Raw genomic sequence first — 27,784 nt, forward strand, 5'->3', positions numbered from 1 at the left:
AAATGGCCGAGATATCCAAAAACAAAATAAAACAAAGAGATCCTAATAAAAGGTGGGTCCCACTTTTATCAAGATTGCTTTGTTTTGGATATCTCAGCCATTTCAAAACCAATTTTCGTTAAATAAACTTTGTATTCCTATTAGAATTATATGCTCTTTCATATTTCACAAGATATTTCTCATTATCTCGAACACACACAAAAAAATAATCATAATAAAATGTTGAAATCCTGAAGCCCCGTCTCAACCGATACTGTACCATCCCTTTGGTCTACATACATTGAAAGCTATGCCTAGGACTGAGAAGAACGCATCACTGCATTCACAAATAACTTGCAGTGTTGCAGTGGAGGTTTCTAGAGAAGACTTTGTGTGGTAGCATGATATAGTAATGCGAGTGTTGCCGATGGTATTTCTTTTCATGGAATTATGTTGCAAATGCATGTTGACTAGTGTTAATACCCTCACCATCACTTTTGTGGCCAAATGAATATGTAAATACGAGCCACATATTTCTTAATAACTTTTCTACTATTTTCTTCAGAGTACTTGGATATGCCTATAAAACGCCTTCAAAATCACGATTCTGCCAGTGATAAAGTACTACAGTTGAACCTCTCGTATCCGGACAAGTCGGGACCGGGGCTCATCCGGATAAGGGATTTGGCCGGATACGGGAGACTCAATGCTTTATACATGTACATATACATACACATGTACTGCTGTAGCCCATTGTAGTACCACATGTAGTAATGTGTATACTGCAACCTTTTCATTGTTACATTTGGGGATGTTTCGGGATGTTGAAATGTCTGAAGGTAAGCAATTTGGAAGAAAATTTGATGCAATGTATGTTAATCATATTGGAAGTAATATGTAATTCATGTGTGTTTGGGTAGGAGTTCTCAAGGAGTTGGGAATCCCCCTTTCTTCCCGCAATTATTAAAAAAAAAATCACGGCGAGATTGCGTCCGGATAATAGAGAGATCCGGATAAAGGGAGGCCGGATAATAGAGGTTCAACTGTACTAAGATTGACAAAAGACTTTGGAATGCACCTTCCCCTACTACTAGTAAACCGAGTATAACTTGTATGTTTCTGTATTCGTCATATGATTAAAAAATACATTGTAGGGAAACACGCAAATTATGCCTGGTAAAATCCTAAAAAGAAATCACGGTACTACATACTTTCACTCGTAACATTCAGGAAACGGTAATACTCCAAAAGTGGACATTTTCACACAAGGCATTTTTTCGTGCTCGGCCGACAAAGAAGAATTTCATCCCACAGAATCAAAACATTAAATAGTGCGACATCTCATAAGCAAAACAATTTTGCCTGCTTTTAGTTTTCACACCTGTTTCTTGTTGCACAAAAATGTGCAAAAATTTCTACTACCATGGAAATTTCCACCTTTTGCAGAATATATCTCTACTCAGGGCCATGTCTCCTTTGACCAATCACCAACTCTCTCACTCTCACTGTTGCTTTGAAATACTCATCATGCTTTCACGTGAACACAATAAAACAGTGACATTAATGGACACCTTTTCTTGGTTTTGTTTTCATCTTGTTCCAAACAATTATTTTATTATGATACATATGGAACAAACAAGCAATTAAACACATGAAAAGCAATGTTTCATATGCACTTTTTTTTTTCTCCCTTTCAATGACAATGCACACAATATTAGTATCCATTCATGTATGCGAAAATCACAAGGTGCTGCTAAGATACAACCATAATAATATCTTTTTTTCAAGGAAGGTAATTAAAAGAAAGAAAAATATGCAGGGAAATTTGCAGCTCAAAGAGAGGGCAGCAATGTAACTTCCTGCTTCATTTGATTCTTGGGAATATCCCAAAGCAAAACAGATGCTAACAGTCCATGATATATGCAGTAAAGACAAGTCATCAAATGTGAAATACAATTTCATCAAAAACCTTTTTGTATTAAGTACATTATCACGATTACTTTTTCCGGGTAACAAAATAAAAACTCAGCACCATGGCAAATTATTGATACATTTTAAAAACATAATTGACTCCCCATCCCCCCCCCCCCAAAAAAAAGAAGATATATAAGAACAATTCAAAGTAACATAGGGCAAAAGAGTTTCAACATACACACAGTAAGACTGAGTACAGGCTCGAGAAGTATAATGATGTAGAAACAATCCTAGGAAATAACCTAACGTCGTAAAAAAAAAAAAACATTCTTTAACACTACTGTGCAGAAGCATCTCTTTTTGTTTGCTTTTCTTTTCAAGGAAAAAAAGGTCTGGAGTTACACAAATGAATACACAATGCTGCGTGACTTACAAACTACATTGAAACCTACAGTACTTTCCATCATGAAAAAAGAAAGAAAGAAGAAATGACTTGTACACATGAGCAAGTAGAGGAGAATGTACTAGGATAAGATGGATATGACGATTGCTAATTATGATGGGGAGCTGTCGACACTTATCCTGCTACTTTGGTTGATCTAATTGTGGGACTGTGCGTGAGGGGATTCCCCACGAACGGGCCCCCAGAGTGCTTGGAGGGGTGTGTACGCATCCACAATGAATTAATGTCCTGGAAATCTCACGGCTGTCTGCTGTTTCACAATAGCTTCAACCGTTTTGATACAAATCAAATTACCAACCAATGTTATATATTTAGGTAATAGTATGCCACCCATGAAGCCATTTCTCATTGCTTTTCCTATAGGTTCTTAACAGTTCCTGATATTTGACATGAAAATGTTAGTTCAGATTTCCCCTTATTACATGTATTTACCATTTCAGTATTGCTGTTTACTTCAACTTCAAATCGTTTGACTGTTTGCTTTTTGACACACACAAGGTTTTGCTCTGCTGGGCCCTCTTGACATATAAATCTCCTTTTACTAATTATTGCGGTGTACCCCTGAAACTGGAAAATAGTGCCCTCTGTTCACAATCTATGGTTATGGAAATGAACACATCATTTGGTTGCATTGTATCAATTTACACACTCAAGTGTTTTTATATCTCCTGTACCCCCAAATCATCAGAGTATAGTTTGTAAAACACACTCACCAACGTCAAAGCATGAGAAGCCTAAAGTAGGGATTTGTGTCACCGAAACTCAATGTTACTTATCTAAATTTACAACACACCATAGTCAAGGGAGTGTTCCTTGCTATTCTGGGACTTCCATTAGTTTTATGCTTGATCTCGTTTGATCTTTTCATGTGCTGGGTTTCATAGCAACTTATGAATACGTACTCAAATGGCAAAAAAGAAATGAATACAGAACATAGAATTCTCAGTACACATCCCAGCATGGGAACACACAAATATTCAAGGCATGGGCGATATTTACTGTACGGAAATGAATACGTAAAATAGGCACTGAAATACACCAAGAACTGATTTCCTCTTTCAAAAGTAAGATAAGCTCAAGGCATACTTAAAAATAATGATCTCATACAAGATCTTACCCCAACATGTATGTACACAATCCACAATCGAATCATCATGGTCTTTAGATTTCAGCAGCATTTATACACACATTTTAAATAGGATTTTTGAGAAGTTGAATGGGTGGACAAAAACCAAGAAAAATATTACAAAATGCTGATTTAAAAAAAAACCCAAACAACTAAAAAACAAATCTGCGGTCTCTGCAAATAAAAATTGTCATGCATTCTTGACAGTGGGAAAAGAATGCTTTATCTTCACATGATGCCATACACATTGACATTAAAAATGTTTCAACATTTCAAGATGAAGTTCATCAAAAATGGATTACCTAACAAGTTTTTTCTTTTCCCTTCAAGAAAAAGCAATTTCATTATCTGCTTATTTACAGTAAATTTTTTGTTTAGTTGCAATGCAATGAGACTCGTCCAAGAAACCTTACTTCTATCAAAATATATATATGTAAAAAAAAGAAAAGGGCAGGGAAGGGGAAATTTGTTCAACAAAGTTAATGTTGGTTGCACTAAACAATTATCAGTAACCTGAAAGCATATCTATAATTGTGCAAATGATCATGACAAGCTCGTCAACTTTTTTACTTCATGGACATGCTGTTTTTCTCATGGAAGATTACAAAAAAAGGGGGGGGGGGAAAGAAGTGAAATACGAAAATGATAATAGTATTAGTAAGGATGATAAATGAAATGATCATGAAAATGCCACTGGCACCCACTGGGTGCAGGCACAAGAAATATTTCAAAAAGCTTTTTGATGAAAGACTGCATTTCACTGAGGAGCACGCTACTACAGACTAAAGTAAGCGCACTTTTAAGTCCCCTAAAGCACACGGCTTCCAGTTCTGAACGCATCTCAACTACCAGGATACTATTTCATGTAAAGGAGTTGAATACAGATTGCTGAGGTCTCTGCCTTACCCTACAACAACGCAAAAAAAAAAACCAGAACATCGCGAAGAGTCACCCTGATGGTACTGCAGTGAGATATTCTCACCTGTTTCGCTTCCACAGAATCGAGGTAAGAAGCGACAAACCAGCAGGTACATTGAAATTCCCTTCATCTTAATAGCACAAGCATTTGTTTTCCCCGCTTTTGTTTTTTCAGCTACGTACAAAGACTTTGTCTATGCTGAGGTTGCTCCCCTCCCCACTAATAATAATAATAATAATAATAATAATAAAATTAAGTAAATGAATGAATAAAAAATGAAGGCAAAATCACTATAATCATAGCACAATCCGTGGGCACTGGTAGTCCATCCACACAATTACAATCCTGAGTACATCTGTACAGACATTAAATGAGAGATCTTTGAAAGAAAAATGAAAACCAGTTCACTGTGAAGTACTTTGTCAAATCTCTCTACGTACATAATTTGGGGCTTTAAATTGGCTTCCTGATCCCTCCTCCTTCTATCAAGACATAGGCACTGTGACACCCATATTATGATTTACGTCTCCAGCATTTGTACTGGACTGAAAAGAAGGTCATTTCCAAAAGTATTTTCATCACCATTATTTGGTTCTCTTTTCGACACAATTTCAGATACAACACATTTTTCTTTAATTTTTTTTTTTTTGTTCCACATCAAGAAACTTATCGCAAAAATCAGCTTTCTCTGAAAGACCTAAATACAACGAAACAGATTCATTTAAATTTCGGTAGACATTATTCAAGAAGAAGACAAGATTTTCTGACTTTATCTAAGCAAAATAAAAATGAAAAGCTTCCAGAAGAAGCACGAGGCAGTCTTATAATGATAGAGTACCCAGTGTGACGATACAAATGGATGGTTTCGTATCTTGCATAGAAACATAACATAGCTTGTTCGACCATTTACTGATTCGTTCATATGAGTGCATTCACATTTACTTGCGATTCTCGCCCACTAAGGCGACTATACTGTACAATCCCTGCTGAGTTCAAATTTCCTCCACTTTCTTCACTCCGTCGGATTCCACTTCGCAAGTCAAATCGGAATCTGATTCACAATTTACATCTGTCCATTACTGTGGCATACAGGAGGGCCTTGGGAACGAGAGTGTTACAAGGCAATAACGGAAACATGACAAAATAGCAAAGAGGCCAAAAGTCCTCCAAATCTACGTATCTTCATGTCCTTCTAGTAAGAACAAATCAGCTACTTACAACAAAAGAATAATAAATAATTCTACTGCGATTACGATATCTGTCGACACCTTGTCTAATATTCTTTAAAAATGGTGACATGCTTACAAACTCAAAGAGTACAATTCTCGTACAAAATATGGCAGTGCTACTTCAAAAACATAATGCTCCAGCATTGGAGATAGTATGTTTCCATAAAAGTAAGGTCAGTATGACGACAATGAAAATGTTAAGATACCATGTCTACGCCAGACATATTTTGTTCTAGTACACAAAACACAACATGATCCTGAAAACCGGGTAGTATAGTATGTGGACTTGATTTCTCGTGTCCCTGGTACTGATTGGGGTAAACCAAACAAATTCCCTTTCGGAAATACATCGCATTCAATGAACCCTATACTGTTCCGTTTGTCATTACGCTGTGTACCCGGAAAATATCACAGCGATATGAACAGATGTTTTGCATACATGCCTATTTGCTTCCCCTCACAAAATCAACAGACAGAACACAAGAAAATGTAACTTTCCAACTTCAAATTACAATCAGCCAATTTATCATAATCATAATCGGGCCTATATCCTTGAGTGTAAAATAACGATAAAACTTCAAAAAAGACCTCTGGATGGGGACGATTGGTGCTGGACACACATTGGCCAGGGTCAAGTTTCACAGAAACAGGGAAATCACTAAAATTTTGTGCAAAACTGCTTGGAGCAATAAGGAACTTTGCCACAAAGAGGCAAAAGAACTGCTCCCGTATTTCACAATGAATTCTTACGGTACACGAAACACACTTTGACTTAACAGTATGTAACAGGAGTCCATTCAATTCTGAAACTGGCAATGTACACATATGATCATATCACAGAAGAATTAATCAAAATAGCTCTTTTGGAGAATTTTCTCATTACTTCTCTTTTGGTCAAGACAAATACAATGGCGTTGAACACTTCTCAAATGCATTGGAATTTCATATTCACTTTTTTAAAAATAACACTACTTCTGTATTTATTTGGTCATATAAGGTCACAATTCGATATATTCTTCAAAACTGCACTTAACTACATGATACTATAATTCTGTCTGTTTTGTTGTAGTTGTATTTTTTTTTCAAACATCTACCACGATGTTCACATACTTTGAGCTTGTTTGCATATAGGTGAATAATTCCATTACAGAAAATAAATAGGGCTACTCAGGCCAACATCTGATCCTTTCAAATTCTCATCTCGCACAAAAATTCAAAACAATCCAAGCATCAGACAAACACTTATGATCTTCAAATGTAAATGATGCGTGCCTCTTAATGCTAGCGTAAATGAAATGCAGTTGTGGGTTCACATCAGCACTTGTAAAATAGTACCAAGTGTGAGACAACACTATTTGGAACCTACCACAATACACAATTCTGTCCTTCAGAGTACTTTCGGGGTTTTTTTTTAAAGAAAAAAGAAAGAGAAATAGAACTACAGGCTCACACTCACATATTCCGGAGGTTTTGTACACATTAAGAGATAGATATGAGGGCTACGTTATATTGATCCAGAAAATGAGTTACTTTGAATGCACACAGAGGCAAAGAAAGTGAAAGATCAGAGAAAATCATCGAATAATCTGACAAATAACCAGAAATTTACATCCACTAGAATGTCAGCTAGCCATCTCGTGAGGCAAATCAAAGAGCCATCATAGCCCTTCAACTGGGAAGTATCTGTTGCGTAGTTTTCTTTTCCGGCTTTGTATACATCAACTATTTCTTTTTCAAATTACGATGTTTTTTTTTTTTCCTTTCTATCTCTCACTCACTCTTTCTTTTTCATAGGTGAAGTACAACTTCCCACATATTCATGTGCTAGAAAAAAACGCCTTGCTTGGCGTCAAGAGCCGATTGTGAACGTACTGTCAGAGTTAAGGAGAAAGATGAAAAGGGCGACTACCAGAAATGTGTTTGAAGAGACTGGTTGGCACACGGGATACATGTCACCTGACCAACATCGAGTCACATGACCAGTCTCACTGGGACGCCAACCTCCATGACTGACCGACATTCACATGAACGTTACTTTCTTATCGATCTTCCGAATCTAGCGTATCAATTTCTTATCAACCTGTTGTGCGTTATCTAATCACTGACGTTACAGGCAACACTCCCTCTATGGGTTATGCTCTCTTTCCAGAAAGAGGGGACAAAATATACAACTCTGGCAGTGCACAAATGGCAAGTTTTATAACACAGGTCTTCCTCCGTTCCTTTTGTCACCAACTTACATTGAAATTCAATACGAACATATATAATATTCACCAAATACACAATATAATTATATATTTCTCTATATATGTTCCACATTTTGCAATCACTGTATCATACTATTTTTGAACTCTTTTTTTTTTAGTTTGTTTACCACATTACAACATGAGAATACAATGACTCGTCTGATATCATAAAACGTACTAGGGCAGCATTAACCATATTTTGTGACCAGAATTTGCAGCTTTTCAAAGCCGATAGTTCTGCAAGTGTTCACATCAAGGTCACAGCATCCATAAGGATTTGCTGACTTGAAATTTTCTACCTCCAGTCTGATTTGGAGATAAGAGAGAAAATGCAAAACGTCAGCTGTGAGGCCTGCAGACAAGATACTAACACTCGATAGAGTCGAAACGAATCTCCACATGTCCAATACAGCGCAGCCTTCCCAAAGCAATCATACACTTTTCTAATTCGAGCACCGGCCATCCGTGCCACTGTTCATGCAGCGTTGTTGAAAGAGAACGCGTTCGGGTTCACATCCTTCCAGGTTCGAACTGATGTCGGTATGAATCGACATTCGTGCTCTGAACGAATCATGTATATACAATGTGACTAACAGCATTCTCCCCTGTAGAGGGAACATTTTTTAGTCTAGCCTGGTGGCATCCATTTGCAGTTCAATCATTCATTCCCGAATATACCACATGATCACTTTTACCGACAATCCACTGCAGCGAAGAAGCCTTGTTGATAATATTACTTCTTCTTCAGCTACCACAATCTCCTAGTCATCGCTCTACACTCACTTTCTTCCCCCCTTTTTTTTAAACTTACGACCCGTCTTCACAAATGTCCATTTCAATAGCTCCTGTTCTGCTGATCAACTCCAATCCTTGGTTTCCCATCAATGTTTAGCACCAGATAAAAAAGAAGTAATTCCATGAAAAAAAAGGGGGGTACAACTGGTGCACACAGGCTAAAGCTTGGTCTCCAAGGCGCGTCCAGCAAGTTGAGTGCAAGTGTCATGCCCGCTTATTTTTTTCCACTGTGTTTTTATATCCTCTTTCATTTTGGTCAGTTTGCGTACGGGCAACAGTCCCGACTTTGCGGCACTTTGTAATAAACCTGCGGTGACAGCGGTGCTCGGAATCCCATGAAAGCCATCCGCTGGAGGGGACACAAGACCAAAAGATATTTCAACTTTAGTATACGGCGGTGCCCCCGAGGGAGGGTAGGAGAGTTCTGCTACAACATGACAATCATGAATGGCCTCTTCATCCGCCTTCTTTTAATGCATCTCTCCCCCTTCATTAACTCTTGTTCTCTTGCCGTCCGTGCTTTCACGAGTGGAGATCACCCAATAAGTGGCATATACTGGACCACAGTGCCCATAGTCATTTGACTTGGACACAATTCGTTAGTCCACTGCAGTCAAAGGTAGCTCAAATCTTGACCTTTTTTTTTTCTCTCTTCCTTACTAATTTTTCTTCTCTACTTCAATTTCTACATTTTTTATTCTTTTTGTCTTACGACAGTTCTTGTTTATACAAAAGAATAGTGTCAGAACAGCAACACTGCTGTGTACTTGAGGTAGGGGTGGGCAGTGCGTAGTGTGCATGAGGGTGTATTTGGGGCAGGTTGCTGGGGGAGGGGTTTGATAGGGGTGGAGGAGGGGAAAGGTTAGAGGGATGTGCTCATAGGATGGGGGAATAGTGGGGAGGGGTACACAGTTGTAGCTTCCATCCCTCATATTTATACTCTTCTTAAGAGAGAGCCAGAGCATTTGAACGCACCAGAATTGGAAGCGAAATAGATTCAAGGGAGGGGCGGGGAAAAGGTATGGCAGTTGGCTAGGACAGGGACAGGGACAGGAACAGGGACTGGGATGGGGAAGGGGCAGGGGGAGGGACAGGAAGGATGCCTATACTGTTGATTCACTACTGTGTCTACTGTGTTGGCTGGCGTAGCCTGAGTCTACCTCGCTCTCCTGAAATGTTTTGACAGGGGCGTCGCCCACAGCTTCAAGGTCCAGATAGTCCTGGAAAGATACAAGGTGATCAAGGAAAAAATGGTATCAGTGTCAGAGTTGTGGTTGTGACATTGACTATGCATATCATCATCATCATCACAAACATCATCATCACCATCATCATCATCACAAACATCATCACCACCACCATCATCATCATCATTGTGGGAAAGACACCACATCACATCTCCAAATAAGACAGAACACAGAGTAATGCCAATCAGAAACACTCAGGTCCCTACACCAGCTCATTTCAATGAGAACTTGCTCTCAGGCAACAATACATCACTTCGAAATATCTACTACCAAGACGTTTCAGCATCATTTCTACACTACAAAAGGAAGGTAGATAAAAAACATCCCCAAGCCAAGTAGCAACTAATTGGGCATACATCAAACATTTCAACAACTTGGAACATGAAATCCTCTAAAAATCCTGGTTAGCCAATGGACAGACAGGATGTAATTCTGAAAAAAAAACTTACTCACATCACAAGTTAGTTCTGTTAAAGAACCAATTCAGACATGTATCTATACACACAACATCCCAATATTGCCCCGAAGCAAACTTTCACATTTTCAGCACATTCAACTTCATCGCAATGTCAAAAATCCTTCATTTTGCTTTTCAAGGCACTATAGGGAGATGTCTCATATCTCTCTAAGTATCCTTGCCAACATGTTCATCTCAATGAAGATGACATTTTGAGGTAGAGGTGATTCTTGCAGGGTCAACACATAATTCTTAACATCTATTCTCCAAAGCATGATTTAACCAGGTGACTCCTATTATAAGGAACTCTTTGGGACCGGCTAGTTTTCTTTAGTCATATCAAAACTTTAATTACAGCCAAATCATAAACTTCATGAAAATATAAGGATGAGAGTTTTGGAAACTGAGTTTTTAAAGGGGCATTCCAGACGATTTTCATAATTTCACATCATGTAGTACATAAATCGACAAGCTTAAGTATAGATTTGTGGAATTTATTGTGATCCTCGAACAGAGAAACCAAGTCTCTGAAAAATCTTAAATAAATTACACTGAACAGTGTTGATGACATAGGAGCCTCACATATTTCAGAAATGTAGCAGTGTAATTCCATTACAATACTGCTTGCTAACAAATTCACCTGTGTAGAATCTATGCATGCCTTCTTCTTTTGCTCTGCATCCTTGAGCCCCAACTCATGCATTCTTATGGTGAGGCTGCCATGTCATCATCCTTGTTTATTGCAATTTGTTATAAATTTTGAAAACATTCTTATTCCTCATCCCAATCACTATAAATTCTGAAACTCGGTATTCAGTATAAATAATTTATAGTTGTTCAAATATAAAAGTCTGAAAATCATCTGGAGGTCTCCTTGAATTCGCTGTAACCGCATTTGTTATAACGAGAGTGCACTGTATTTGGCTTCCATAGCTGTGCTTGGCCTACCTGATTTGATGAGACTGAGATGATGCGATCTAAGTCCTCCACCAGCTCGCTGAACGTTGGTCTCTGGCCCGGCGACGTCCGCCAGCATTCACACATTATGTGATAGCTAAGGATGGGCACACAAAATAACAAGATCTCATTATGAGTCACTTGCAATGAAGCGAAAAAAAAAAAGCTGGAACATGTCAGCTGCTTTCGAAAAAGTACTGACTCAGTTACATTTGCAAACAGCGTTACAGTAATAGACATGCAGTTCAAGAAAGTTTGAAGCTACATATTAATAGTTATGCAATTGCATTGTATGTCCTGAGAATTATTTCACCTGCTTTGCATTCAGATGTAGTCAGAAATTAGATTTGGTCAAGCAATTGTGGCTATTACACTTGGCTTCTCCATGCTGAACAGAGTTCTAATACTTCCCACATGCGAGCCCAGTAGGAAGGCACACACATAAAAATTCATCCATTTTTCAGAGCAATAAACATGAGAAATCAACCATGGAGTAGCAGAGGAAAGAATGCAGACAAATACTACATTTCAAACTTTCTCCAACTTGAATATTGCATCAAGAACAGACGATGTACTGTTAATCAGGAGCTCAAAGGAATGAAAATAATTTCTGCGCTGATTTTTGTTTTCTTTTACCAACCAAATGTCTTCATATTCATTACTCCATCACCGGAGTATCATCGACCTATGCATATAAACATTGATACAGAAATGCAAGCAAGATGCTCAAGTCCCACATGATTAAAAGACATTGGGGCTGATTCTGATGAAAAGTAATGTGCATCGAGATCATTCAAACAGGAGGTTTAGAAAAGCTTTTGATACCTAACCCTCTTGGATCTCATTCTCCTGGAGAACAAGAGTACATGAAGTCCCTAAAAAAAAACTGAGTTTAACGTGACACGCCCATGGTAATGGCAATGGCTCCTTACATTTCCAGCGATGTATTTTGTGGCTTCTCTAACCGCTTGCCAGAGCGGAGGTAGTCGAACATCTGCTCCACGGGAACGCTGGGGTAAGGCGTGCCTCCTAGGGTCATGATCTCCCACAGAAGGATGCCAAAGGACCAGACGTCGCTCTGGGTCGTGAACATCCGATCAAAGAGCGCCTCGGGAGCCATCCACTTTACTGGTAGCCGGCCCTGGAAGTTTTTTTTTTTTTTTTCGGGGAGAAGATTGAAGCATTGATTCATTGTAATAATCGATTCAAAGTTGTTCAAAGTCTTTTCAGCTACATCAGGAAGAGTTCGCAAAATTATCTAAAATAATTACAATATGGACATACAAAACCTTAATTTTCAGTCAGTCATGCGTGAAATATTGTCACTTTCACTAAATTACAGTTTGTTTTTTTTATACAGGAACTCAATAAAAGGATTCTAAACATTGTGGATCAAGAAAACCTGTACACACATGCTCACATCATATTATCCTACTCAACTTGGAGATCAGGGCTCTGTTGCATAAAACCCTTACCGCTGGACTTACCGCTCCTTTCTAGCGGTAAGTCTTCAAATTAGCGGTAAATTTTATAATCCTTGATGCTGATTGGCTGTGATGCCTAATTTTGATGGTAGTTACCATTGAAATTCAACGGTAAGTTTTATGCAACGGGCCCCAGATATTACAAATGCGATCACACAATATGCCTTGGACATTTTGACCAAAGGCAGAGCTGGCCACTGCCATTTGCATATGGAATGTCTTACGTCTGTCGTCTTGCGGTAGAAATCAATGTAGTGGATGTCGCGGGCGAGACCGAAGTCGCAAATCTTCATCTCAAAGTCCTCGGTGACCAAGACGTTGCGGGCTGCGAGATCACGGTGAATGCACTGTGGGGTGGGATGGGGGTTTGGGGTCAGAGGGGAAAGAGAGTATTTAGTTGACCACCACGCAAGAGAATTCCTTGAGTTTCCCTTTCTCTATGGGGCAAACAATTGGGTAGTAGACAATCTAGCAAACTCAGGCAACACCACTGGTGGTGATCGATGAACTGACAAAATTAGCAACAAAGAGCATAGCTGCTATGCTCGTGGATAATGCCTTCTTCTTATCTATTACAGCAATAAACTTCAGCAAGGCATACTCGAACTAGTCAAGAAAATTACTAATATTCTTGAGATTGTTACACTCCATGCAAAGTTCATGATAAGTACATGATGCCTACTTCACATTTTTCAAGTTACACTTAGATGCGGGACATAATAGATGCTGATAGAGAATTTTTCATCAAACACCAATCTTCTGGAAGTCCCCGATCATTCTAAACAACCCAACTCTTACACTCCACACTGTATAGAGAGAAGGTTCAGAACTCAAATGGATTTGCATTAGTCTTGACAAAATCAAACCCTCACTGTGACAGAGAAATTTATTTTGTCATTCAAAAGTGGATGAGTAAATCTGTGTTTTCACTCTCTGGAGCAGGAGTATGGGGGAAAAGTGTTGGGTTTCTCACCCTCTTGGAGGCCAGGAATTCCATGCCACGAGACACCTGATAGGCCATGGACATGAGATCCTTGTTGGTCAGGGTCTCGGGGACGGAGAGGAGCACCGACTTCTCGTACTCATCCGGCGGTCGCCGCGTCCGCAGGAAGTCGCGGAGGTTGCCGTGGTGAGCGAACTCGACGATGACGAATGGTGGACCTACATTAAAGAAAAAAAAAATCCAGTGAGTGATACCCATAACTACACAATCAGCCAAGCATACTAGAAGTTCTCACATCCCATGGCATCAAAGAACTCATCACACTGGTGGCAAATGTAACTCTCATCTATTTTTAATTTTCGTATAAACAGCTGATGGTTCATACGGTTGTTAAAACTGAATCAAATTCTAATGCCATGGAAGCAGAACTGACAGCTATATAAGTTCCCTCAGAAGGACCATGCAATGTGAAGAAAGTGCCTTGCCTATGGGCACAACCACTGCAGCCAAGGGATTTGAACAAGGGACCTTGTGGGTAATGGTCCATGGTTGCATCCACTGAGCCACATATCAAATCCATCATACGCTACAACTTTCGACTACTGAGAGTTGAACATGGTGATCTTTTCTTTTCTTTTCTTTTAAACCCCAAAGATTTAATTTTGCCGTAACTGATGCCAGAGGGAGGGATAGGTGATTTCTCCTACCTTCTTGTGTGCAGCATCCCAGGAGGTTGATGATGTTCGGGTGCTTCCCGATGAGCTTCATCATCGACAGCTCGGAGATGAGGTCGGACAGCTCACGGTCCATGGCGTTGGCTACAGAGTGAATTGAATTCAAAATCAATTTAAGGCATACGCACACACAATAGCACTGCATCATCTGCTAGCAGAGACAGCTTCTTCCTCACCTAGTAGCTGGCAGGGTGTGCAGGACAACTACCTATGGTAAAGTGAGTTAATTATAGATGACAGCAGGCAAAGCCCACATTTCCTAATCGGGGCCTGCTTCAGCTATTTCCCCTCGAGTCTTCCCCTCTCATATTCCTTTCTTTCTTTGCAATCCTGCCTCAGATGAACACTGATTCTGAACTTGGTAAAAAGCTATTTTTTCACAAAAACTTCATGAAGCACTATTTTGGTTCATTTGACAGGTTCGTAAATACTCTGGCAAGAGAAAGCCACTCTGTTTGTTCTTCTTCAATCAACATAAACACGATACTCTAAAGAGACTGAAATTATGATTCATTGAGCCAAAGAGTTCACGGTTAAGGTATCATTGGTTCAACTCATTTTCTAGGAAAGGCTTCTTAAAACTATTAAAGTTTGCGCTGCAATTTTGATAGTAAGTACTTCCGCTTCTGAAAGTGCACAAGTTCTCTCAACGATATTTTGTGTTACAAGCTAAAAGGCAGTGTGGGAATGAGCATATCCATCAAGTGCAGATTCTTGAGGAAAGAGGGTGTATTATATTCCATTTTTTTCTCCTCACCTTTCAACATCTTCACGGCTACAGTGGACGTCTTCTCCTGACACACGATGCCTACGGCCTCGCCAATCACCACTTTACCAAAGGCACCCTCGCCTATCGTCTTACCAAGCGTCAGCCTGTATCAGGGGGACAGACGGCAAGATTTGGTTAAAACTTCTGGTATGTCTCCCTCTTTCATTGATGATTACTAGTTTGCGCATTTATGTTCCAAGTTCTAATGTTGTAACTGCAGAGAAGGAACTGTCAAATTTCCAAAGCAATGAAGGTTTGGATGGTAAATATTTCCTTGTGTTCCTAGTTCTAATGTTGCAACTGTAGAGAAGTAACTGTCAAATTTCAAAAGCAATGAAGGCTTGGATGGTACATCTTTCCACGTGTTCTGAGAACAGCGTTTTCAATTCCATTGCATGAATAAAGCTGTGAGAAAATTTCACTGCTGTGCATAACCTGTGATACAAGTCTCATCCACACAAACGACCCCAAATCGCTACGGCTTCCAAAATATCTCTTTAGATGATGCTTCGTCTCAGCTGAAGATTATCTTGTTGCAATGGCATCGTTCCTCGTAATCAGGCATGTTGTGTGCTGAGAGACGAAGTACCACAAACTATACTGCCTTATGTGACCATCATCAACACTTCATCACCCACCACTGGCTCCCGCAAGATTTTGAGTTTTCCACACTGTCGCATGTCAAACGAGTGGGAATGCAATAAAGAGCCTCAAGAAGTTATCCTTTCAGAGATATAAAACCGAGGCTTCTGTTTGGACAGCAAAGTGGACAGACTAAAAAAAAGGAGAGAAAAAAGAAAAGACCCAACGTACCTGTCGCGGGGGAATTCCCACTCCGGATCAAGCGGAATCTCGTACTCCGAAACGACGGTGAGGGAGGATGTGAGGCGGGTGCGTCCTATCTGGCAGAGTGGAGCGGTCGACTTGCTTGAGTGGGTGGAGTCAGTTGACATCTAAACAAGGGAAAATATACAGGAAATAAAAATGTTAGGCTTGACAGAGAGGTTGTTAACAACAGACATTTGCTGAACCATTCCCATGTAACTATTCCCCCTCCCCCCTTTTTTTTTTGGGGGGGGGGGGATGACCACTGCTTTATAATGACTGATTTTCTCAGACTAGACTACAGTCGAATCGCCATTCATAATTGTAAAACTGAGAGAATTTTCTAAATATCCTACCCTCTACTGGGGGAAGAATTTGTCTTATCCACACATGAATGCTCTCTTGCAAGGTACAACTGTATTCTCAGTTTTCACAAAAACCTTCCATGCAGTTCTTTCCAAGAAAATAAAAGGTACAGCAAATAATTGCTCTGACATGTATATAAACACAGCTTATACTGAATTGAATTGCATGAAGACTCTTCTCTCTCTTAGTAATATAGATTAACACTAGTTACACATCGTATGTGTGAAAAGGATTTGTAATAACAGCCTTTTGGGCCTAGTGTCATTTTTCAGTGATTCAAATTTGCATATTTTCTGCAAAAATATGTAAGCACGAGCAAACTTTCAATTGTCTCATCACCGAGATATCTCTCCATGATACAACTTTAGACCAGAGGTAATTCTTGCCCAGATTTACTGCATGCCGCATCAACAGTTCCATCACAACTCTCCAATAATGTATCCTGTACACTATTGGCATCATTCTGCACAGACTAAAAGGAACTCATTGAACTGATGCAGAAGAAAGTCAATGGATTAATCAATCTTGTGTTTGTTTGAAATTCCTTGGAGTTTTTCCTTTCCTTTTGCAAGGAGAGGGAAAGGGTAAAGACTGAGACCCCTACCTGTCTGTAGGCCAACGGCTTGCTGATTCCAGGGATGACCTTGTCGTTGGCGGGCCGTTGGTGGCGCACTTTGTTCTGGCAGCACAGGATGGCGATGCAGGTGATCAGCATGAGGATGACCAGGCTGCCGACCACGGCGATGACCGTCAGCGGCATGTTCATGGTGTCCCGCTTCGGGTTCACGATCTGGATGACCGCTGGCGGCTTGGTGGTCACCACCGCTGTGCAGGCAAAGAAAAGAGGGTTTGGAGGGGTGGGGGTGGAAAGAGGAGATCCATTACAGAGAACTTTCCTTAAAGCACAAAACATTGCGAGTTTATTTACTTCATTCCTGTATTGAGCTACTTCTGATGGAACAACCCATTCATCATGAACGCAGACAGATACAATTAATACTTTACACAACTTTGAGCAAGGAATACATAAATCAACACATGACTTGATGGTTTGTCAAACCAACGTGCCATTGATCTGTGCACTGCCCTTTTTTCCTTTTTTTCTTTTTTCTAAGACATCTGAAATGAGTAAATGTCCAAATACCACGAAAGGGACCAGCTGACAGCTTTTCGTTCACAGAGAAGAGCTCGACCATCACTTACGATCTATGACGTTTAGGTAGGCTCCCTCCCAGCTCGTCCCGTAGTAGTTTCCCGTCATGCAGATGTACTTCCCTTCGTCCGCGTGTGTCACATTGTACAGCTTCAACTGGTTCACCTCCTCCATATTCTTGTCCGAATGCAGCTGTTGTTCATCGTAAGCGACGGGGGAGGAATGTGGGTAGGGCATATGGTCAGTTTGGAATGCAATGCAAGTGCATAAAACAAACACTGATGCCTATCTATCAACTTATCCATCAATTTTTCTCCCTCACTACAAATTCTCATCCCCCTGCTCATCCTGTCAAGAGTGCAAATGCAATAGGCCATAGGCACAAAATAGTTACCCCAGTAAAAAAGTTTTTTGGTTCAGTGTCATCAGTAATATTATTGAAAGTGAATATGCACGCAATCTGTTCTGCAAATTCTCCATGAGACAAAAAACAATTACACATAATTTTGGTACTGTTCAAATTCACAACTCATATGTATAAATCAAAATATCTTAGAGAACCATAAGACAAGCAGTTGCCACTGAAATCATTTGGCAGCTTTGAATTAAAGCTTTTTTCTTTCAATGTAACAAAATCTCACAAACCAGTCCTTATGGTGCATTCTACATTCAAATATCGATCAAACTTTGGAATCATAACATTTTATCTAGTCATTTAAATCTTAAGTAAAACAAGAGGTGCAAATCTGTCGAGGTGCAAATCTGTCAAAGTGCTTTTCACTTTTTTATACAAAGAGCAGAAAGCAAGTACTTTTTTTAAAAAGAGAATAAGAAGACAGACAGAAAGAGAAATAGCACACTTAAGAAGTAGCTATCTGTGAGAGACAATGGTAGAAGAGATAGCATAAATATATTCTTTAAGAAAACCATTTGAAAGAGTAGAAATAAGCTGTGAAATACAATTAGCAATAGACAGTTTGAAAAAAGTGCGAGAGAAGTGATTCAATGATTTCAAACACTCATTTTTTTTTTGCTTATATAAGAAACAAGGAAAATATTCAAACATGGAGCTAGAAGTACAGAAATGTGCAAGAAGAACAATAGCATAAGATAATCTGATATATCAAAGTCAAGATTGGAAATGATGAATGAATGAAAAGATAAACACAACATGAACTCGTTGAAACTGAGTATTGCAGAAATACAATGTATACGCTCAATATTCTTCAAAATGTGATTCTTCAATATGAAAGTGTTAAGAGTAGGGTTTGTTAGAATCATGCTCATGTATATTCTCTTCAATATCATCACTTTTGTTTATTTGTTTGTTTTTTTGGTCAGTATCGTCATGCAGCATGCAAATTAAGAATTAGTTCAGAGTGAAACCATGTGTGTATCATGCAAAGGAAGGCATGCACGGAAAGAAATTTGCTTATCCTAGAGAGACGACATAGAGATCGTTATGTGCGGATCCCAAGGTTTCCTGGAGATCAAAACAAAAGAGCCGAGTTCAATATCACAGAGGAGACTTTCTTTTCTTTCTTTTTTTGACAGTTGATAGCAAATAGACTCACAAGGACTTGACACGAGACTACACAGAGAAATATTCTTAGGCGAGATAGGCTCATTCACCAGACTTCAGTACAAAACACTACATGAAATTGAACACAAAAAAGAACATGAGAGAAAGTGAGGTTTCATTGAGAAGACTGAACCATGACGATATGAGCAAAAGATAAAGCTACAGACACTTGGAAAAGAGAAATAGAGTTACGGACAAAGAAGACAGGGCAAGTAAATGAATCTATGAAGAAAATGAACAAAGGGTTGCATACTGTTTGTTTTGAACGACTTTTCCTGTTCACTTCTTACTACAAATGATTACAATTCTATTGCACTGCATGTGCTCACAGCTTTCAAAACATGATAACAGGTATATTGTTGAGAGAAATGAGTCATTCAAATTAGGGTTGTACCAAAATTTGTATTCTTTATCCCTTACCTGGTAACAAACAAATGAAAAAAAAAAAGTTTGGGGATGGAAAATGACCTTTTTCTCTTTCTTTTTTTTACTGAGAAAAAAACAAACAAACATGTTTTATAGAAACTATTTTTAATTTCAGTTTTCTTATATAGCATGTTGTTAACTGTCATGGGCAGAGATAATACGGTCAGTGTACCATGACAATGAAATATACTTCACCCATAGAGAAAGAACACAACAGAAAAAGAATGATATTGTAAGAAAGAGAACGTGATCGAAAATAACACAATAAATATTCCGAATATGGAAGGAACTTGAGCATAAAAGGAGAACATCAAACAGACAACATGAAGAAGAAGAAAAGAAGAAGAAGAAGAAGCTGAAAAGTTTTGGAATGGCAGAAAGCTACAGTCGGCTGCAAACCGTCAAATACCTGGATGAGTCGGAGGCACTTCAGCTTCCGATGGAGGGAGTTGTTGTAGAAGATGTCGAGAAACTCCTCGCACGACATCATCGGTTCTTCCACCCACTTCTTCTACTCCGCCACACACACATGCAGCCACCACGAGGTGGGTTATTTTAACAAAAAAAAAGAATTTAAAAGGACCCAGTGGTGGAGCGCAAAGGAGAACCAAAAAATTTGGTCCAACGTCACGTGTGGCAGAGTCCAGGCCGGAAGCCCATGGCATTGTGGGTGGAAATGGTGAATGGTTGAACGATGGGTATGGTGGATTGATGGGGGGAAGGCAGGCATGCACGTTGGGCGGGGAGAAAAAAAAATCATGGAGAAAAAAAGGGGAGGGAATAAAAATGGAATGTTGTTGGTTAGTTTCATTGCAAATCTCTTAGTAAAATGGTCATAATCATGTCATGAATAACATAATGACACCACCATGCAACCTCATACAGCCCACAGAAACTTATTCTTTCCGTTGTTTCTATTCACAAACATATCCTCAACAAGCCAGATCTAGATAATCCCAATGTCCATTGGTACAGCACCGTGAATGCACACACATTCACACACAAACATATGCACACACAACATACCTATATATATTATTTTGCCTGGACCTTTCAGCGTGGAACTTATCCATGGTTGCTCCTGGCATTAGGCTGGTAAATCACATATTAACAGCTGATGCATACAGTTGCAGATATATGTCCCACTATCCATTGAACCTTTTAACATAGTCTACATTGATGGGTGCCCCCCCCCCCCCCTCCAAAAAAAAAAAAAAAAAAAAAAAAAAAAAAAAAAAAAAAAAAGAAATATGGATAAAACCATCAACACGAGAGACAATAAGTATTTCAATCTGGTGTTCTGAAAATGAAGCAATTTTGCCCAGGAATAAAATTGCACCTGTTTGGGCAGTTAGAGGGTTGGCATTTCTGATGCTATGACATATATGTTGAATACATGAAGTACCACCTCTGTGCAAAATAAAGGCTGTGTTGCATTCACAGAAATGAAATGTGTGTTTGTTTGTTTTTTGTCACTTTTGAAAATGTGTATCCCTTCCAACATTTGGCATGCATGTACACATGAACTCTCACCTTGTACACTTCCTGAATTTATGTGGCGAAAACGTCCAATTTTGTAATTGTTTTAAAAGATGAATTTAAAAGAAACAGAAATAACCATTCCGTTAAGCAGGAGAGAATGAATAAGAATCATTGCTTTATCTTTTTTTTTTTAATCAAGAGAACTTGATAACCAAGTATCCATGCCACAATAAACCACATACACAGTAAAGTGCACTTGACATCGAATGGTGTGGAATGGGTGTATCGGAGTAGAACCTAAACTTGAAAGCATTCTGCATGCACTAACAGCTATCAGTACAGATTACTTTATGTATATTCACAATGTCACTTTCACAAGGTGGACACAGAGAGAAAAAAACAAAAACAAAACATAATTGACTTGAAAAGAGAAATATCACAGAGACATTGAGGAAATCAGAGTGTACAGACATCGATCTAAGGTGCAACAGTCTATGAATTTAGATTTAACCTCCAGTGGCAAGTATCATACAACATCCTGACCCCACCATTTCCTACCATCCCCCCCAAAAAAAAAAAACAAACAAACAAACAAACAAAATTACTGACCCTGACACTAAATGAAAGAGAACAGATAGAAAAACAAAATTGAACAAAAAAAATCCAATGAATATTAGAACTCTTCTATACTTCTGTATAATAATATATAATCAAAAAAGTGACAGTTGTATTTTAAACATCTATATCATTTCTTCTTTTTTTTTCTTTTTCTGAAGGTGACAGAAAGATTTTTACTGAATTTGAAGGAAATGGAAGAAATATGTTCACTATAATTGCACAGAAAACTTTTCTGATATCTTTTATTTCCTGCAGTCCATACCAAAGTTAAAAAGAAAACACTGGATACCAGCTAGATTTGTTGATACAAATTTGTGCCTCCATAAAGGGATAATTGTTCTTCCTAAATAACAATTCTGTCAACAAAAATAAATGTCAAATTAAATGAAAAACATTAACAAACAAAGTCCTCTTTTCTCAAATTTCCATTCTTTTATAAATCTATTTATATCTTTGGACTGTAAAGTCCCCCCATTGGAAATTGGCATATATGTCGCTTTCAAAGTATACTAAGATTTACTGGCGAGGGGGATTTTGTTCCTGAGGCATTGCTCTTTGCCAACACATGAGGGTAGCAGCAGTATCCATGCTAATAAATGGGTCAGAACAACGTCTTGTAAAGAAGTCGTGAAATCATGTCCACAGTGAACAGCTAATCATGAATGAAGTTGTTTCTCCATGCATATACACGTCACAATATCATCTCCATAATACAACAGAGGGTAGGCAACTAATTACAGAGGAGCAGAGTACTTGCATAGAATAGACTTCTCGAAAATAAAATAAAAGCCAAAAATCACGTGCTTGACCTTGGAATTTTTCAGATGTGAGAATATAGCCAATGGCCGTGGGGGTTGTTAACAGAAGCCTCTTATTAAAACACATGGGACGAGTCAGAAACTCAACTCAGATACTATTTTCATTCTGAATAGGAACTCATCAATGCACACAAATGTTTGCTCCACAAATCTGACATTAACCTTGGGCATATATATATTGAATGACTTTAATCTCTCACAAAATCACAGAAAGAAAATCATACAAATGTATGTGAATAAAGGAATATCGTCACAACATGGGATGACAATGAAATTTTCACACTATCAGCCACACAGTTAGCACGTACCAAAATCAAATGTCAATCCACTAAAATGCACACACAACAACAAAAGTAAAACATGCAGTTTAAATCATGCACATGCACTAGGAATAATGCCTACTTTGACATCATAAATGGCATATATAAAAACAATTTTTTGACATTTCAAAATGTTAATATCTACAAACGACATTCCATTATTATCAGGTCACATCTCTATCACAAAGAATTTCATTTTAAAAGAGTTTGAGTCGCATGACAATAAACCAAATTCCTCTTCTATCAGTACTCAAGACAGACTTCCATCTGTCATTTGGAAAATTCTGCTGAAATAGTGTCTCTCATTAATTCCGCATGGTTAGGATGATTAAAGAAACATGCATGGAACAATATTCAATCTGTTGCAGATAGGTCTCAAATTTCTTCAGTACGCAACAAGTCGGGACAACGATAAGTCTGCGGTACATATATTTGCACACACTTGTCAGCAGCTAGCTGTTGGGTTAATCTGATTGGAATCAGGCATGGCACACGCAACACATGCTTCCCCGAAAAAGGGCCATAATCCTACAAAGTTCAATTCCATTCCCTACATTTCACGTGGAACAAATTTTCCATTTTCTGTTCCTGTTGAAGTTTATTCACAGACCTTCAGAACGGCCCAAACCCCTCCCAAGGGGGGTGGGTACTCCCACTCTTATATGCCCTACCTCCAGAATTTTGATGTGGTCGTCGATGTCCTTGATGTGGGTCTGGTTGTCCTCATGGTAGTACCGTAGCCAGACGAAGTGGGGGGTGAGGTCGCTGACGACGCGGCACTCGAAGGTGGCCGTGCTGCCCACCACGGCCGTCATGTTCTTCATCTGCGTCATGATGGGCTTGACCGCTAGCCGCTCTGTGGGAAGAGTTACGCACAGAGGGATCGCTGTCAATAATTTACCGCTTTAAATGCCATAGCCGACAGCTTCTCTCATCAAGTTCTACCACAAAACCTCACAAAGCCGATATGCTGCAGAACACCCTACACTATACAACTTTTTTTTTTTCTCACAACATAGTATTGACAGACTTGGCAAATATCTCCCATGTCAACCTTTCCTTTTGTTTATTAGATATATCTTCAATAGTATAGTAATATCAAGGAGTCTTTAGATTTTACATAACATCGCTCCTATATAATGGTCTACTTAATTAGCACATTTACTAGTACTCTAAGAGACTGTTTCTAAGGTATGTGTGTGTGTTGCGAGTGTGTGTGTGTGTGCATGATTGTGTAAAAATATTCTGATGCAGAGTTTCATACTAGATGTTTGCACCTACAATTTCTTCATTCATATGTGGTACATTTGAAAGTGATTCCCTCTCTGTTTCCTTACTGCGTACTAACTACGGTTGGTTTGAAAGCTGTTTTATGTTATTTGTGCACAAGAGGGTAATATTTTGACATAACTTAATACCATTCAAAACTTTATAAGAAGAGACATGGAAACAAGAAGCAGAAAAAAAAAATAAACACTGACTTCAGTTAGAAAGTTCTCTTTTAATGCTAACACAACACACCTCTGACATTGACCGAATAGGTGAACTGAATTGTGCCGTATTCGTTGGACACGATGCATGTGTATTCGCCCGAGTCTGAGGGGATGGATTTCCTCACTGTCAGGGAATAGCCCTTCAGTTCCACCTGTCAAAGAGGGCGAAAAAATGACAAGACGTTGAGTTTGGTTAGTATCAGAGGAGAAGATCAAATCTGTCTGCTAGAGGCAACTGCTATCAAAGCCATGCTACACTTGGGAGGTGGGGATCTATTATTTTGACACTCCACACCAAAATCATCACTTTGCATGAGAGATTTTACCCAGATCAAATCACCAATGTCAAATATGAGGAATTAAGGGACACGATTACAGTTTCTAAATGCCCTATTAGTAAACTGGGCAATTTTCTCACAAAATTGCAATTATCGGCGCAAGTATGTCCCTTCCATAGCATTTAGATCAGAATAAATTCCTTTCATTTACATTTAAAAAACATATTTTGCATCTCTTTCTGTGTGCCCATAAATTGCTAAAAACGCCATACTTGTCAGAAATAAATGACATGCTGTTCTGTAGAGCCCTGCCCCTAATCCCACCCCCTTCCCCCTTCCCCTTTCCTCCTACTCTTCCTCCTTCTCCTCTTCCTTTTTCTGTCTATCTCACCCTGGTCTTTCGAATGGTGTTGTCCAACCACTTCGGCTCGTTGTCCTTGATCCACGTGATGTTTGGGGCTGGCACGCCTTGGGCTGGGCAGCGCAGCTTGACGCGGGTCTTGCTCGGCACAGGCTTCTCTGGCTGCATCCGGTCAGCCTCGATGAACCTGGGTGCGTATCCCTGGAGGTCGCTGTCGCCATAGTCGGACAGGTTGCCGGCGTTGACGCTCTCCTCCATAAATGAGATTGACGAGTCGGCCATACTGGAATCGAGGGATTCTTCATCCGGAGGGTCTATACAAAACAATGATAAAACAATAAACAATCAGCCAAACGACATTAGAAGTATGCGTGCCTTTTATATTCTTCCTCAAAATATATTGTACACATTAGTGGAGAATTCATTAACGTAGTATTATCAAAATGTGTCATTGCTTGGTTTGTGAAATCAATAATGTCAGTCTAAAATTCATCTATTGTGTATACTACACAAATATTATCTAGATTTTGTAAAATTTGTTAAGACATGTTTGGCATTTGTTAAAAAAATAACTAAAAAAAATACAGACTGTGAGCAAACATTGAAATCAATAGAGAAATCATAACCAGTACATAGAAAACTGTATGAAGATATCATTATCTAAAATGGTATTTCACTGTGACAACTGTGTTAAAAAATTACACAACTATGAGGAATTATATAGGAAGAATAGTGTATTAACTACAAACAGTTCTAGAATCATTCTAGTGTTGTACCTCTAGAACTCAAAATCCTCACTCCTGAATATCTATATGGGTAGGCTTTTTGGTAATACTGTATTGACATCTAAGATTAACCTCACTGAGCCTCATATACTTATTTTAAATGACCTGCTTTGATCCAAACCGGGGAAAGCTATGCCAAGAGCCTGTGACTCAATAGGTGCAGTCAGACTGGCAAAAGATCGAGAAGTTTGGGCCATTGGTACGCGCGCAAGAAAGAGTGCGCCGTCCGATGGTTAGTGATTGTGACGTAACAAAGCACATCTGTACATGACAATGGCCTCGTGCTTCGGAGACACCGCCCGCAAACAGAACGAGAAGTTTCGCGGGAAGTTTGCGGTCACAGTGGCAAAACTTAGAGATCTTAAAGAACGCGATCTTAAAGTTCGCGATCTTTTGCCAGTCTGACCGCGCCTATACTTCTTTTACTGAAAATATGGGATACTTGTATTTCAGTGGTGTGTAAACTTTAACAAATTGGACGCTACACTGCCCAATCATAAAATTTTACAACGAGCCAATAATTTGGAAATGCAAACTTTTATGAGATACTTTCATCCTAAATATCATGTAAAGAATAAAGTTTATTGAAATTGGTCCAGTGCAAAAGAAACATAAAATTGATGGGTTTTACAGCACTTTGCTTCTTTTTGAGAAGACAGCAGCAGAGTGCACTTCTAGGCTTCCGCTCTGAGTAGAATTTTAGCTCGCTGCAGTCCAGATATGGTCAGTTTTAGAGGAGGCTGCACACTAAAAGGAGAGTTCAGGCTATCAATAGACTTTGGACTTCTCAGAAAAAGGAGCTCTCTGTCTACTATTCATCATCCTCGCTGACAGCTAATGGCCAGGTTGGATTTGATGCTCCTGCCAGCAGAATTTACCACAGTTTGAGGGGAATAGAATGTGCAAAAGGGACAAAGAAAACGAAAACGGAAATAAAAAGAAAGAGTAGAGGGAAAAATGAAAGATGGAGAGAGAGAGAGAGAGAAGATTAACCACTACCATAAACTCCATTAGAAGCTGTAAAACACCCTTTAGTACAAATGCTATTCAGTTCAGTTTTTCATGTTTCTTATGTTGGGTTAGAGCTGTAAATTAGATAAGAGCATACACATGTTTGCTCAAGACAGCACTCTTGGTTTTCCCCCCATGCTGATCAACAGTTCATCATGTGTCCCTTAACATGCTGAGGGCGGACTGATTTTGCTAAAACACGCATTTCCCATAGACACCTGCCCGAGTATTCTCGGGACTCGTCTTCAACGGGTTAATCAATATTTGTGTGACCTTCGTGCAGCATCTCAACAATTTTTGCATTTCTTCTTTCTTATCGGAAGTTGCTATTAAACAATAGATACACATAAAATGTGCCAAGTGTGTGTGAAACATCATACAGAATATGCCATTTATACATCACAAGCATTGTTGGTAAAGCCATTCCTAGGCTCTCAAGTTTCAATAGAAACTGGTGCTTTCTGTGTAATGCCATGAATTCCTGCACACACTTCATTGGATGTTGTTTTCATCCTAGCAGCTCTTCCAGGAAAACGGATGAAGGGCATGAATACAATGACCATTAAATCAATCATCGAATAAACCTTCTTCACCATCACAACAGTAATGTCAAATCTAAACGTCCTCACGATTGACAGGGGCAAGAAAGGGCAAGGAGTGTCATCTTTCCCTGATCACCTACCTATCGCTTTGAGGGTGAAGTTCACGTAGAGGGTGGGGCCGAAGGCATTGGAGGCGATGCAGGTGTACTCGCCCTCATCCTCCATGGCCAGATCTTGGAAGACGATGGCCGTCTTGGTGAAGGAGATGCGTCCGTCATTGTCAGGCACCAGCTCCTCCCCATCTTTCTTCCATCTGGTATACGGACGAGGGTCAGCTCTCACGGGGCACGGTATCCTGTGGCTTGTCCCAAGGTGCTTCTCTACAACTGGGTGAAAGTTGCGCTTCACCACTGGCGGCACTGTGGACACATCATGCAAACAAACAAAAACTGAGTTAGGAAT

General features: G+C 39.3%; 1 protein-coding gene across 1 annotated transcript; it reads right to left on the reverse strand.

Annotated features, from left to right (window-relative positions):
- Positions 1 to 975: 975 nt before the first annotated feature.
- On the reverse strand, positions 976 to 27,784 carry LOC139727664 (fibroblast growth factor receptor-like; the record flags this gene model as incomplete). The annotated part of the gene is made up of 17 exons (XM_071638643.1): positions 976 to 9,020; positions 9,832 to 9,891; positions 11,324 to 11,429; positions 12,265 to 12,473; positions 13,041 to 13,163; positions 13,790 to 13,977; positions 14,467 to 14,577; positions 15,251 to 15,366; positions 16,076 to 16,215; positions 17,058 to 17,278; positions 17,518 to 17,528; positions 17,653 to 17,798; positions 20,024 to 20,125; positions 23,524 to 23,708; positions 24,374 to 24,497; positions 25,015 to 25,298; positions 27,463 to 27,784. Coding segments are annotated over 17 exons (2,541 nt in total), but the record flags the coding sequence as incomplete, so codon positions are not given.

This window comes from Diadema antillarum, unplaced genomic scaffold (genome assembly GCF_040938485.1).
Source record: "Diadema antillarum isolate AM-2024a unplaced genomic scaffold, OU_Dant_1.0 seq00000140_RagTag, whole genome shotgun sequence".
NCBI classification, from domain to species: Eukaryota; Metazoa; Echinodermata; class Echinoidea; order Diadematoida; family Diadematidae; genus Diadema; species Diadema antillarum.